This window comes from Cnephaeus nilssonii, assembly GCF_951640355.1.
Source record: "Cnephaeus nilssonii genome assembly, chromosome: 13".
Lineage (NCBI taxonomy): Eukaryota > Metazoa > Chordata > Mammalia > Chiroptera > Vespertilionidae > Cnephaeus > Cnephaeus nilssonii.
In genome coordinates, this window is record NC_137084.1 from 77,702,903 (window position 1) to 77,718,135 (window position 15,233).

At 55.6% G+C, this 15,233-nt stretch overlaps 1 protein-coding gene across 2 annotated transcripts in view; it reads left to right on the forward strand.

Moving 5' to 3' along the window:
- Positions 1-218: 218 nt before the first annotated feature.
- ZBTB16 (zinc finger and BTB domain containing 16) overlaps positions 219-15,233 on the forward strand; it is a 188,154-nt gene continuing 173,139 nt past the window's right edge. Inside the window, exons 1-2 of one of the 2 annotated variants that reach the window (XM_079787439.1) lie at positions 219-512; positions 3,280-4,643. In XM_079787439.1, the coding sequence (XP_079643565.1) occupies positions 3,370-4,643 (1,274 nt within the window). In that variant the 5' untranslated portion in view covers positions 219-512; positions 3,280-3,369. Of the gene's footprint in view, positions 513-643; positions 780-3,279; positions 4,644-15,233 lie in introns of those variants that run through there. The other variant, XM_079787440.1, reaches the window with a different exon arrangement.

Consider the following 15,233-nt stretch of genomic DNA (forward strand, 5'->3'; position numbering starts at 1 on the left):
CCGTGAGCGCCTCTCCTCCCCGCCTGGCCGGTGACGGCGGCCGCCGGCGCCCCAGCAGCAGCTAGATGTCAGGCGAAGCCCGGAGCCCGGCGCGCGGAAGGGAGGGGGTGGGAGGGGAGGGAAGGGGTGGGGCGGGAGCGTGCGCCCAGTGCGGGGGAGGTGTGTGGGGGGTGGGGACGGGCCGAGCCGGGGGACAGCGGGAGGGGGGAGCTGTGGGCAGGGAGCCCGGCTCCGCCGCCAGCACTAAAGATGGAGAGGCGCCGGGGCCTCGCAGGGGAGGGGGCTCGGCGTTGACGTGGGACGCGGCGGAGGCGCCGAAGCCGGTGGTGATTTGCTAACCTCACAGCAGAGAGGAGTTGAGGGCGATGAGAGCGGGTACTGCGAACTGCCGGGCGACGCCGCCGCTGCCGCCGTGATCCCGAGAGCAACAGTTCTCCAGCAGCCCCGCTCCCCGACACTGGCACACCCCCGGAGGCACGCACGCCCACCCCACAGCGCCCGGCGTGGCAGCGGTGAGTTGGGGGGTCGGGGAGGGGCGCGCTGCCCAGGGAGAGCCTCTGCTGAGGCGCCCGGGGTTGCAGAGGTCTGGGGGGCGCGTTCGCTTCGGCCGCTCGGCCGCTGGGCTTGCGCCTGATTTTATTCAGCTGGTTCCCTTCCTGCCGCTGCAGCCGCCGCCGCCGCCGCCGGTTGGGGTCGGGTAGAAGGGGGAGCCCCGGCTGTCAGCTTGGGCACAGCTGCCACCCCAACCTTTCCACTCCAGGGCACGGTCGGGGTGAGAGGTGGGGGCCGAGCGGTCTTCGGGGACTGAGGGCGGGAGCGGAGGGTTGGGGATCGCGAGGCTTTGTACCGCGGGGGGCCGGCGGGGGTGCCGGGAGCGGTGGGTGCTCGTATGTATGCGGACCGGTGCGCGGGCGCGAGAGAGGATTGTGGCTTATTTGTGTGTTTATTCGCCGGTCGGCTGGGAAGCTATCATCGGAGGATCCGAGGAGTGAATCTGGGGGCGGAGGGGAGCAGGACTGGGACTCGCTTGGGTTTTGTTTCTCTTTGGAAAACGTGGTGGGCCCTTTTTTCTTGATTAGACTTGGTCCCCTCTTTTTAGGAGGGTGGGCGGCCGCGGCGGAGCTCCGCAGCGCCCAGGGCTCCGGGCCCTCTTCGGCTCCCGGCGGGACTGGCCGTGACGCCGGAGCTGGCTGTGCGCTCCCGGCCGCACTCGGTGGGTGCCAGGCTCTGCACCTGATGCGTTCGGGCGCCTTTCCCACCCGGCGCGCCCGCAGCTCGCCCTCACAGCCCCGGGACACTCCCGCGGGCGCTGGAAATGCGCACGGTCTCCCCGCCGGCGGACCCGCGGGAGCGCTCGGACGTACTCGGCACGGACTCCCTCGCCCGCTCCCCGGGACGCGCGCACGGTGCCTGGGCCGGGCACACCGCTGCTGGCGGCGCCGGCTCGCGGCCGGGGATCCTGCCCTTCGCTCCCGGGGGTCACGGCCCTGGGTCGGCGAGGGAGGGCCGGCCGATCCCTTCTTGCCTTTCCTCCCACAACTCTCGGTGGGGCTTTTGTGTTTCCCCTTAGCGGCGAGGCGGTCCACCACCTCCCGGCTCTTGCCCCGGAGCCCGGCCCGCCCGGATTCGAGCTTTTCGTCCGGGTTCCCTTTTGCTTTTCCTCTTCCCGAGACCGGCTCCCTTCCTCTCTGCCGCCTGGATCCCCGGGAAAAGTTGCTTCTCCAAGTTTGCCGAAGTCGTCTCCTAGTCTCCGTGGGGGTGGCTGGGAACGGGGTGTGGGAGAGCGCGGTGGATCCCTAGAGCTCGGGCGGGTGAGCGCCAGCTTCCCACCGCTCGGCCGGGGTGGGCGCTGCAGCCGGCGCCGCCAGGATCGCCGCGCTGAGCCGCGGGCCGGAGGGACGGCTGACTGAGGGCACCCTGATTTCCCTTGGGACCCAAGGAGCTTGTTTTGGGGAAGGAATTCAGTAGCCCAGCTTCCATTCTTTGCATTGCTCTCGGAAACCCCTAAGTAGTCTGTGGAAAAGCCATAGGCGAGGATGAATGGCCCCAGTCCCCACCCCAGGCTGGGCGGCCAACCGTCTTGATGAGACACATTACTACCCTTCCTGCGGGAGCTTTTGGCTCTGGAACCCGGAGGGCTCCTTCTGGGGGCAGAAGCAAGTAGCGTTGGGAGATTTCGGGAGAACCTTTGCTCCCAGTTCATTTCTTGACCACAGCAAGGCAGAGGCTGGAGGGAACTGGGCCTTTGAGGTCTTTTAAGTCTTTAAACCGTTGTGTGTGTGTGTGTGTGTGTGTGTGTGGGGGGGGGGGATCCCCAGAGTCCCAGAGCCCTGTTATTGATCCTGAACAGCGTGCTGTGGGGAGGCCTTTGTCTCCCAGCCCTGTCTTCCCTTCATACTGGTTGTAATTCGCACCATAGATGCTGGTGCCAGTGTCACTTCTGGCACCGGGAGCCGTGCCTAGCGGCAGTTGCTGCTCCTGGTCACAGGACTTGCCCGCTCCAGAGACCCTGTGGGACCCACTCGGAGTTCATATGCCTAGATTACACTCCTGGCTCCAAGGGTCCATATTTCCTATCGTCTCTCTTGGGCCCTCCACAGCCTGTCCTACCTTTTATAGATCCTCTTGTCCTCTGGGCACTGTGGGCGGGGTTAGTGAGGCATCTTACGTAAGTGTGCGCCCAGGTGTTGGGCTGGGCCTGGAGAAGAGCCCTTGCCCTTGGATTTGTGTGGGCCAGACTGCAGGCTGCTAGCCCAGCTAGGCTTGGCTCTGCTCCCGGGGCTACCACAGTGCAGCGGGGTTCAGACAAATATTGTCTTGAAGATGAAGTTTGCTGCACGGGGGGGGGGGGGGGGGGGGTCAGAGGGAAACTGAGGGCTCACATTGACTAAAGGAAGTGGCTCAGTTCTTACTGATTTTCAGTTAAGTGCTGGCACCTCCTCCTAACATGTTGGCCTGGCACAGGACCCCCTGCCCGCCCCCACTCTTAGACTTAAGACCAGGGCTCCGAGGACTCGGTTGTAATTTTCATTTTACTTCATCAGACGGTGAATTAGGCATGTGTTATGGCAGAAGTTTATCTTTGCTCTCGGTGGGTTTGTGAAGGCAGACTCCTAGATTTCTAGGAAGCCCCTTCCCCTCGGGTAAAATCTCCAGGATGCTCTTGCCGGCTGACTGAGGGTGGGGTTGTATTGTTTGAATGCTTACTTTTAGGGACACCGACTAATCTACCTTTTGTTCTGTCATCTCTTCCGCCTCTTCCCCCTTTCTCCCTTCTAGCCCTCTCCACTGGCCCACGAGACTCAGCCTGCCCCACCACGCGGAGCCCGGAAGGAAAGAGAGCCTCATGCCTAAGCCGCGGGGAGCACCATGGATCTGACAAAGATGGGCATGATCCAGCTGCAGAACCCCAGCCACCCCTCGGGGCTCCTGTGCAAGGCCAACCAGATGCGGCTGGCCGGGACGCTGTGCGATGTGGTCATCATGGTGGACAGCCAGGAGTTCCATGCCCACCGGACCGTGCTGGCCTGCACCAGCAAGATGTTTGAGATCCTCTTCCACCGCAACAGCCAGCACTACACTCTGGACTTCCTCTCGCCAAAGACTTTCCAGCAGATCCTGGAGTATGCCTACACGGCCACGCTGCAAGCCAAGGCGGAGGACCTGGATGACCTGCTGTACGCCGCCGAGATCTTGGAGATCGAGTACTTGGAGGAGCAGTGCCTGAAGATCCTGGAGACCATCCAGGCCACAGACGACAATGACACGGAGGCCACCATGGCGGACGGTGGGGTGGAGGAAGAAGAGGACCGCAAGGCCCGGTACCTCAAGAACATCTTCATCTCGAAGCATTCCAGCGAGGAGAGTGGGTATGCCGGTGTGGCTGCGCAGAGCCTCCCCGGGCCCATGGCGGACCAGAGCCCGTCCGTGTCCACCTCGTTTGGCCTTTCAGCCATGAGTCCCACCAAGGCCGCCGTGGACAGTTTGATGACCATAGGGCAGTCTCTCCTGCAGGGAACTCTTCAGCCCCCCGCAGGGCCTGACGAACCTGCTCTGGCTGGGGCTGGGCGGCTCCCCGGGGTAGCTGAGGTGAAGACAGAGATGATGCAGGTGGACGAGGTGCCCAGCCAGGACAGCCCTGGGACAGCCGAGTCCAGCGTTTCGGGCGGATTGGGGGACAAGGTGGAGGAAAGGGGCAAAGAGGGGCCCGGGACCCCAACCCGGAGCAGCGTCATCACCAGTGCAAGGGAGCTGCACTACGGGCGCGAGGAGAGTGCCGAGCCGCTGCCAACCCCCGCGGAGGCTGGCCAGGGCCCCCCAGGCCGACAGGAGCACCTGGCGCCCCCCGCCGAGAAACATCTGGGCGTCTACTCCGTGCTGCCCAACCACAAGGCTGACTCTGTGCTGAACATGCCGTCGTCGGTGTCCTCTGGGCTCCACGTGCAGGTGCAGCCCGCTCTGGCCGTGTCCATGGACTTCAGCACCTACGGGAGCCTGCTGCCGCAGGGCTTCATCCAGAGGGAGCTCTTCAGCAAGCTGGGTGAGCTGGCCGTGGGCATGAAGTCGGAGAGCCGGACCCTCGGGGAGCCGTGCAGCGTGTGTGGGGTGGATCTTCCTGACAACGAGGCCGTAGAGCAGCACAGGTAGGTCCCTCCCCAGCCCCCCTGCCACCCGGCCCGAACCTCTGGCCCTGGCAGCCGGCCTTCATACCTGGCCGCTCCCGAGGCCTGGCGCCTGACTCCCCTGTGCTCCCTGCTATTGGTAAAAAAAAAACCCCACGTCTTTCTAAGTCTTGGGACTGGGGTATGCTTTCCACGTGTGGTGAGGGGCCTAGGGTTTTTCCTAAGTGTTGGGGAACGCGTGGACCCAGGTCTTACTAGGCTCTTCGCTCTTTCTGCTTTCGGGCTCCCGTTTGCTTGTTCTGCTGTTGGACCGCTCTCTTTTGCCCGGAGTGACTGATAAAGTGGAGGGAGGAAGAAGGAAGGTGGGGTTGAGGATGAAGGTCTCCCACGGCCTGGATCTGGCCGTGCCGCCCGGTTTCAGGTACTCAGTTCCCATCAGTGGTCTCTGCCAAGGCAGGCCGTCCGCAGCTCAGGAGGATGGGAGGGGCCGGATGCTGCTTAGGGCGCTAGAGCAGCTGCCGGTCCGAACGTCATTCCTGGTGAACGTTCATCCCCAGGAACGTGGCTTCCTCTCTCCCTTCTCATTCTCTCTTTCCAGAAGCACATTTAGAAGGAGCCGATTTACCTATTAATCGAGGGGGAAGGATGGGTATGAGAGACTTGGGGCCAGCATTGGCTTCCCCTGGCTTCTGTCCCTTCTCTGTGAAATAACCAGCCACCGCGCTCCGAGGACATGTCTGGTCTAGTACTAAGTGCTTGCTGAGGAGGCACGTTTTTGTTACGACCCTCTGAGGCGTAGGCCATGTGCTGCTTTCACATGGGGAGACACTGAGACCGTTTACCAGGATTGCAGAGAGAGTAGGAGGCAGAGCTGGATTCAAATTCAGCTCCTCACCCCTTTGCACGTTGCTGCCTTTTGGAGTCATTCAGGCCTGAAGAGGATTGTGCCGCTAGCACAGAGGGTTCTGAGAATTGCTCACCAGTAGGGTTTGGCGTTGGCCTGCATCTGTCATAAGGGCATGCCCATCATTTTCCCCTCCCACCCCGGGTCTGATAAGTGGGTTGGAGAAGTCCAGTTTCTGTCGTCATTGTGGTAACATTGGCCTGTGCGCCCTCTTGCCTGCTCTTGGTCTGTTCTTGGGGGATCCGCACTTTTGCACCCCTCTCTGTCTACCCCATTCCTCCATTTCTCATTAGTGTAGGAGGGGATGTGACTGAGGGGGTGTGGGGAAAGGGGGAGGCGTCTGGAGGTTTGTCTGATGACCCCAAGCTGAGCCGGATTCCGACAGTGACAGTACCTCATCGTGGCTCTGAGCGTGACTTACCTTGTGGAAAGTGCTGCTGAGCTCAATGCTAGCCGATTTTTCCGGTGGCTGCGGAAAAACAACCACCGCTAAGGTGTGTCTCGATGCTTGTGCCGCTCAGAAGTCGACCGAGTTAGTGTTTGTTTTTGCTCAGACTTTCCTAAAGAGGAAACCCCCTCCTCAAACCTGACCAGGTCGATCTCGTCTTCTCCGGATGTGAATTGTTTCAGTGATGTGCCGTGAGAAGTGGGCTCCGGTGGAAAGGAAACGCTTTGCTGGCGCTCCAGGCCCGGCTGCCTCTCTACCGGAGAGGCCGCCACAGCCGCACCCTCCCAGGACCCCCACGTTCCCGTCCTGCGGGACCCTCCACCCCCCTGAGAGGGGCTGGGGCCTGGCGGTGCCAGACTCCACGAAGCGAGGTGGTGAAACTGGAGTTTAGGAACCCTTTCTGAGCCTTGTGTTACTTTTTATTTACTTATTAAAAAAATACGTGTGTTACTTTTGTAAATGGAGGTGGTTGGCAGGGTGTGGTGCTGAATCAATGAAGTAATAGCTAGGAGTCCCTAGAGCTGTGACGGTACCCAGTAACTGTGAAGGTGAAGAACTGACTCTGTGTCCCCGTCTTGTTTGGGTCTCACGTCTGCCTGACCCCATTGGATCCGAGCTCCAGTGCTGGTGTCCACGGCGCAGCGTCCGTGGGGCTGTGCTGGCTGCGGGCGTTGTGGGGAGCGGCCCTGTCCGCGGACTTGGGGTGCTGAGGCGCTGGTCCTGGGCCCTTGGTGTCACGCGGTGGGCTGCTGACGTGGAGAATGCGCTTTGACTGAGGGTGGAGAGTAAGCTGCTGCAACCCAGGAACCCAGAGGCTGGGGCAGTGCCTGGTGGAAAGCTATGAGGGTCTAAAGAGACCAAGGAGGGGCACCATGCTCCTGCGCTGCCCGGCCCTCCTCAGGCTGGCAGCCCCTCAGCTCCGGTCAGACGGCCTTCCCCCCCCCCCGCCCCTCCCTCAGCTCCTGGATTGAGGTGCTACTTCCCTACTTCCTACGGCTCTCTGTTCCTCCCCCACCTCCCAACTACCAGTAAAAACAGAGAAACAACACAACGCAATCAGTGGGAGACTTGGACATCAGGAGACTGGAATTGGCAATAATATAACAGTGATGAACATAGTGAAATAACAGGCGACAGATTTATTTTACTTTTAAATATATTTTTATTGATTTCAGAGAGGAAGGGAGAGGGAGATAGAAACATCAGGGATGATCACTGAATTGGCTGGGGATGGAGCCCACAACCCGGGCATGTGCCCTGGCCGGGAATCGAACTGTGACCTCCTGGTTCACAGGTTGAGGCGCAACCACTGAGCCATGCCAGTTGGGCAGGTCTTATTTTATTTATTTATTTAGTCTTTTAAAAAAACTTTATTTAAATTCTTTATTGTTTAAAGTATTACATAAGTTTTCCTCCCCCCGCATTGACCTCTCCCCAGCCACTCCCACCCCCCAGCACATGCTCTCGCCCCCCTACTGTTTGTATCTATTGGTTATGTTCATGTGCATGCATACAAGTCCTTTGGTTGATCTCTTACCCCCCCCCCCCCCATTTTATTTTTAAGCTCATAGGCTAGAGTTTTGGTAAAGGTTAAGTACCTTCAGTTGTTGGGGAGCAGAAGGGCATGGAGAGGAAGGAAGGGGAGGTTGCTGGGAAGTGGGGCAGGAAGGAGAGCTTGTTATGGAATGCCATCAGTAGGATTCCTCAGGACTTGGCCCCAAACTGGTGAGAGAGGAGCCTGTTAGCGTGACAGAAAGTTGGAATGAAACTTAGTAGTGAAGTGGTGGTCCCCGCAGTGCACGGCGAGATGCTAAAGCAATGTCAGATGCAGTCATGGATTGGAGGAGAGGCCAAAGACACTACTACCTGAAGAAATCACATGGGGCTTACTTACCTAAGGGTCCAGAACAGTTAGAAGACCTGATCGGCAGCATTCTCAGGCAGACGGAGGAGCAAGCTCTGGGCCCCAAAACCTTCTCCAGGAGGCCCACGTTATAGAAGATACGACTGAGGGAAGGAGGGTGATGTTGGGAGGGTCGCCATACGCTTCTGGAAGACTGGAATCTCGCTCTAGGCTCAGTCTCTCTTCTTTCTTTCTCTTTCTCTTCTGAAAGGCTGGAGCAGTTGTGCACGTAGGCTTGTGGGCCAGGCGCACCTTCTCATTCTCAGAGTTGCGTACATATGTGATATGCATGTTGACTTAAGTGTGAACACAGTCGTCATTTGTAGCCCTCAGCCTCCCCAGGCTCATACAGCCAGGTCATGTTTCTGAATTCAACGCTGCAGGATCAGAGTGGAATCTGGCTTCCTAGGAGTGCTGGGTCTTCTACAGACAAACCCTTAGGCCAGCTACAGTGTGTGTCCTGCACACCAAGTGGGATCTCTTGCCTGGCTCTTGCAGAGATGCTCAGGAACCAAAAGGAATGGTCTCAGCCAGCTCCCTAGGCCCAGCTCTAGGGTGCCTGAGCCATATAGCTGAGATGTCAGAGCTCTGCCTGGCCCTTGGCCTTGGTCTCTCTCGGGTGGCCAGTTGCTCTGTTTTCAGTGGTTGACCATGTAGAGGGCCAATAGCCGTTGACCTTGGTTTTGGCCAGTTTGGGGAGTTTAGCAGTTGCCCTGAACTCTTGGCCCCTTTTCATCATCCTACCAGCTTTAGGCACCTGTGAGGTCAAACCGAGTTCTGTTTGGAAAGGAGTATGCTGTGGAGTAATGGTAGCAACAGCAATAATGTTGCTAATGCCTTTTATCGGTTGTAGCACTTACGCCTTTGCAAAGCATCTTGAATGACTTTGTGTTTCTTAACTTCAATCCTCCTCCAAGGGGAGACGGGTCCATCATTCCGTATCTGTGATTATGAAGTCTGGAGAACGCTGCACGCCGCTGATGGGTTCTTTGTAAGTTTGCCGCAAACTCATTTAGTGGCAAAACCTGATCTGAACTGATGTGAGGCTATATTTATCCTGTCTATTTTGAATATTCATTTGTTTTGCTGCAAAAATATTAATGTGTTTGATTACAGAGTGCTTCCTTAGACGCCTCTGGGACTGGGCAAACACTATCAGCCCCGTAGTTCCTTTGTAAAATCGTACCAGTTTGGATTTCTGAAGCGCCCCAGGGTTTTGGATGAGGGGTCGAGGGCCATTTGCAGTCCCAGTTTCCAGATGAGGAGAACGAGCCTTGGAGCCAGTAAGCGACTTGCCCCAGGTTGCATCGCTATAAATGGATAGGACCGGCCCTGCCTAGTTCACAGCCCCGGGTGCTCTCCGCCAGGCCATATAAGAACATGTGCATGCCATTTTGGGTCAGTTCCATCTGACCTAGTCTTCGGTTGCCAACCCTGTCCCTGAGATGCCACCATAGGAGGCTACAGCTATCTTCCTTGACGTCAATCCTAAAGGTCAGGTGGCGTCCAGCTCCTCTTAGGATCTATTTATGGCTGTTCTGTCATTCACAGATTTGCCCAAATCCTTTCTGAATCCATTTCTATTTCCAGGAAGTATCCTTTTGGGGGTGATGAATGACTCAAGTTTATAACCTCCTGAGCTCCTGGAAATCCAGTCTTTGGGAGAGGGCCTGGGGTGTCCCGATGGGAGACTGTGTGTGGGGTGTGCAGCTGTGGAGAGGCAGGCCTTGAGGCCTAGCCCTTTATTTATTTTTTTACTTTTTCTTTTATTTTCTTTATTATTATTTTTTTAAACTCTGGTCACCATGGTCAGTCTTTTTTTTCATCCTGCTCTTTGATTTCTTCATTTGTAAACTTAGGCACTTGGACACACTGTTTCTGGATTGTTGAGCTCTTTAAAAAGTAGTTCTTTTACCACTGGTGTACCCACTTTCATCTTCATGAAGTCCTCTTGGTCCACTGAATTTTGCTCTGGTTTGGAGTCTGGATTCCAGCTACAATAGGGGGCCAGTTAGATTCGAGTCTGTCCGCTCTGACGTCGTTTCTGCACACTGAAGCCTGCTTAGGGCTTCGGAGCCACCTGGGATCGAGGCTGAACTCTTGGAAATTTTGAAGATGATTTATTTTATTTCCAGTGGAGGAAGCTTGTATGCTCTTTCCTCTCAGTGAGAAGTTCCAGTTTGATCTGCTGTCGCTGTTGGCTGGTGCCGTGAGCTGCGGGAGGGAGTGGGGAGACAGCTTTAGCTCAGCCACACTTTCCCTCCCGCTTGTTCTAAGAACACCATTTATGAATCTAAGGTAGTGATTATCCTAAACTGTTAAAATTAAACTCCATTCACAACTCTTTGATTTGTTGCTAATTCTGGAGAAAAACATTTCCAATCACTTCAGTTTTGTAAATTAATGACTTTAAAACACGTCCAACGGAAAGCCCAAGTGTGAGACTTCAGCGTCTTGCTAAATAAATACAGGTGTGTCTCAGTTTGTCCAGTGGAGGGTTTCTGGATTTTCCACGGTAACAGAAGGTTCTCTTAGTCAGGTTCTGTGTTGGCGAACCCTGACTCCATGGCAGTTATTCTGATAGAAAGAAAAATGTGGCATCCCCACTGCCCCACCTCCCACCCCACCTTTTATTGATTGATTGATTGATTTTTAAAGATATTTTTATTGATTTTTAGAGAGGAAGAGAGAGGGAGAAAGAGATAGAAACATCAATAGTAAGAGAGAATCATTGGTTGGCTGCCTCCTGCACGACTAGGGATCGAGCCTGCAACCCGGGCATGTGCCCTGACCGGGGATCGAACCGTGACCTCCTGGTTCATAGGTCGACGTTCAACCACTGAGCCACCGCAGCCAGGGCCACCCCACATTTTATACAGAGTAAATGCATATTTTGCGCAAATGAGACTACATTTGGCTCAGAATCCCAATTTCACCATTTGCCAGCTGTGTGACTCAGGTTACCTTACCTGACCTCTCTGTGCCTGCTTGAATGTTTGTAAAATGGGAATAATAACAAACACTTGGTTTGTTATAAGGATCAATTAATAAATATTTGTAAAGTGCAAGGAATGTGGCACAGGGTGAGTGCTCCATATGTGTTTGCTATTGTTTTGTGTGTGTTTTTAATCCTCACCTGAGGATATTTTCTCCATTGATTTTTTTTTTTTTTTTTAGAAAGAGTAGAAGGGAGGGAGGGAGAGAAGGAGAGAAACATCAATGTGGGAGAGACGCATCGATTGGCTGCCTCTTGCATGCACCCTGACTGGGGCCGGTGATCGAACATGCAAACCCAAGTACATGTCCTTGACGGGGCATTCAAACCCACGACCCTTCGGTGTGCGGGCCGATGCTCTAACCACTGGGCAAACCCGCCAGGGCTGCTACTGTGTTTTTGTTGCCTTTGTTGTGCAGCGGGTACACTGGTGGTGCAAGGCGAAGAACATGTTTGTGTTGGTCCAGGTCCTACTTCGCCCCAGAGGCGTTGGTTCCTTCAGCACCATAGAAGCTGCTGCCGCGGGCACCGTGTGGGGCTGGTACACCGTGAGCGCCGGCGTTTTCCCCAGAAATTGATCTCTTGTACCTTGGTGGCCAGGGTACGCTTTGTCCCATTGACCCGAGGCCTGATGAGTCATTCCAGTTCTCATTTAAATTTAGCTGGGCCGCTCTCCAGCATCCCCAGCTCCCAGTGCCCAGGCGGCTCACGGGTGCAGTGTCCTGTTGCCTGCCCGCATGGCCAGGCGTGCAGAGACGGGGGGCACAACACCACCCACCTAGGAAGTCCGGGCTGTGGGTGCTGCGTGTTCCAGAGCGCCCTCCCTTCCCCCACCCCAGTGCAGCAGGGTTCTAAGGGTGAATTCAGCAAATGCTCCTTTGAGTGCTTGATGCATACCAGGTTCTGTGCTAAGCGCATCCGTGGTCAGAATCTTCCCAAACCCTAGAGCCACCCTGTAAGGTGGGTATTAGTTTTGCATCTCAGATGGGCAGGGGGAAGCACAAGTGGTTAGTGGACTTGTCCGTGTAAGACAGGCAAGAGTGTCCACTTGGGCTCCACTCGCCCCGTTCTCTCCATAACACACTGCTTGGCCCTTCGGCCCCTGGTGGGATCAGAAGGGGAGGGGAATGCAGGACGGCCAGCTCAGCTCGTGCTCCCTGCAGCCAGAGACCAGGAGGCTCGCGCTGCTCGGCCTGCTCCGGCCTGGCTGCCTCTTGGGGCTGCCGCGGAGCGAAGCTGTGAGAGTGCTGCTTCTGCCCGGGGTCCAGGTGTGAGGAGGTTGGGGTCAGCGAGGCCCAAGGGCCTGCATCTACTACACTGTCTCTTACTGACACCGAGACCAGCTTCTCCAAATAGAGGCCTTTTGTGCTGCCTGAAAAAAAAGAAAAAAAACACACATCAAAAAACAAAAAAGGGAGAGAAAAAGAAACCCACTCGCAAAAATGAAAATTCCATGGTGTTATTTCATGCCAGCCTAATCAGAAATTCCCCTTGCTACCATTTCCCCTTAAAAGCCCCGGTGTGCTTAGTATACTGGCTCATTCTGGGAAAACTGTGGCTGGGTTTTGCCTACGTGAGGTTTAGCTCTGCAGCTGCAAGAAGGGAATTGATTATCAGCACGGAAACTTTGGCTGAAAACTTTGCAAAAACTTGCTTAATTCTTATTTCCTAGCTCACTTTTGACTCTTGTCCTCAAGGCGTGATTTTTCTTTACCAGGAAGAGACTGTGTTCGGCTTTGCAGTAGGAAGAATCCAAGTTAGACGAGAGAAAGAACTTCCCGAAACCGTGGAGGCTTAGTGGTGAAGTTACTAGACTTGGTCACAGAAATTTTGAGGAAGAGGAGAATTGTGGGCCAGTCGGAAATGGTTTTTAGAGTTTTTCCCGCTTTAGGGTCTTTTAGGTCCTCCCGATATAATAAGTAAGGACTTAGACACACAAACAAACCAGCACCACCAGGCCCGCCAAGAGCAAGCCATGTGCACCACCAGACCAGAGGGAAGTGGGGCGAGGCATGGACACTGGCCTTGGGTCCCGTTGCACGCGAGAGCTGCGCTGAGAACTTGGGGACTCTCTCACCTGTGTGGATGTCAGGCTCCTCTCCTGTGAAGTAGGTTAGCCTCTTACCGCCCAACGTGGTTTTAAACATGTGAGTGCGGTACCATGTAACATAAAGCACACAGCAGGGACTCCACGTGAGGCGGCCTCCCTGCTTCCCGCTTCTCCCGTGACTCCGGACCGGGGAGTCGCTCTCTGAGCCGTCACACCCTCGCCCAGCGCCGGTCTCTAAGCGGATTAGCCGAGCGTTGTGATCTTAATGTCATTAGGCCTGTTGGCACAATTCTCCTTGCCATAGTGAGAAGCAGATGTGGCCGACCGTAATGGCCCTCGGTGATCCATCAGGCCTGGAGTGCCGGGGGGAAGCATTACGAGTGTTAATTTGGGGGAGTCTCTTCTGGTAGCTGGGGAAACGTGGAGGGAGTGTTTGAAATGTATTGATTTAAGCCCTTCAGCAGGTTAGATGCTGCCGGGGTCTACTGTGGCTGAACGGCCCAGCCCCCACACCCCTCTCTTTAAGTAAGGCCCCTCCCCAGCCCCGAAGCCCAGGCCTGATGACTTCCAGAGTTGGAGAGACAACTTAGCAGGCTCTTGTTTCTTGCCGATGTACCTTATTAGTAGCACCTGGCATCATAACCCACTAATGGGAACCAGCGCTCTCCTCCTGCGTGGCCAGTGACAAGTAGCCCTGTCAGCCGGGGCTCGCCGTGCGAGGAAGTTCCTATTAGCTTTATGGTCGGGAGAACTTGTCCTGTTCAGGAAATGAATGTTGCTGCTAAAGGTCCGCGGCCCTGACCCTGGCGGTGTAACCTGTGCTGGCCGGGGAGACCCGCGCAGGATGCTTGGGATTTCAGCCCCTCTCTGGTTCTTGTCATAGGTAAAGAGGGAATCACTGTGGTATGTTGCAGCCTTGAACTTTTGATTTATTTGCTGAGGGCCACTTAACTGTTGCCATGCCGGACGGCTGTGTGGTGACAGAGCTGGGTGTCCGTGCGGAGATGTGTGCGAGGAGTCACGCCAGCAGGGCTCATCTCTGTGAGGGGAGACCTGGGGCGGGGGTGGGGGGGGGGTCATTACCTGCTTGCTTTTGCATTCCTGCAGCTTCAACATTTTCTGGGGGTGTTGGGCACAGTGATGGGAAACGGGGAAGCACTACGTTGAACGTGGGTTTGAATTCATCCTCTGCGTCTTGCAAGCCCTGTCTTGCGGCAAGATTCCTAAGCACCCGCTGCCTCGTCTGGGAGGAGCGGTCACAGCCTCGACGTTGTAGTGTTGCTGTGACATTGTCCATAGGATGATGCAGACGGGATACGCAGCCCAGCTCGGAACGCTGGGTGGTGTCAGGTTATAGTGTTTGAGAGGATGTGCGTGTTTTTTTGTTTTTTTTTTCTCTCTCTCTCTCAACGTAAATTTGTTTTAAACATTGGAAAGAATGGCATAGCACTTTTCCTGTTTAATTTACAGAGACCATTTCTTTCTCTCATCGTAGCCTTAGAGTCATTAAAGAAAGGCTACTTAAGTTGTTCCTTTTTTTCTTTTCTTTCTTTTTTGGCCTGTGAGTACTGTTTCTAAATGTGAATTTTGCAGAGAACAGCAGTGTTTGACCTTATTCTTGAGGGAAACTTTTGCCTCCCTCTTCTTAAGGAGAGGTGTTTGTGAGTTGTCTGGCAAGCGGATGCGTTCCTTTTGCTGCTGCTGCCGTTTTAAAGGCCCCTGGTGACAAAGGAGTGAACCGAGCTCTCGGGGAAGCGTGCAGAGTGTGGCCCGGAAAGATGGGCCTGTGGGGGGCCGGGCCAGAGATGACACCTCCTTCAGGAACCTGAAAACGTCTGCCCGTATTTAGGGAATCGTCCGCAGTAGTTCAAGGGGGGGGGGGGGGGGGGAACGTTATCATCTGATTGCACGGTTGGGCGCAAGGGAAAGGACAGCCTGTCGAGGCAGCTGGACCCCGAGTTTTGGAGAACCGGTTACTGGCCATTTCAGGGTACACACACCGGAGGGGAGCACGTTCTCACCTCCTCTCGGCCGATCCTTTATCCTCCCCGTGGAAAGCAGTGCATGTCTTGATTAAATAGCAGGTGAAAGTGGCTTCGAAGCGTTGGTGGAGTAGGGATTGGAAATGTTCAATGCAAAGCTACACCATGACAGTTGTCCCCTAAACGCTCTGCTAAATTAAGGATCTGCTAACATTTGTGAGTCTACCTCCCCACATACCCCCGCCCCCTTCCCCTTGGCAGAGGGGATAAAGATGGTACCTAAAAAGAACGTGAAGCGGCTGCTAAATCGAGTGACTCTAAAAACAAGT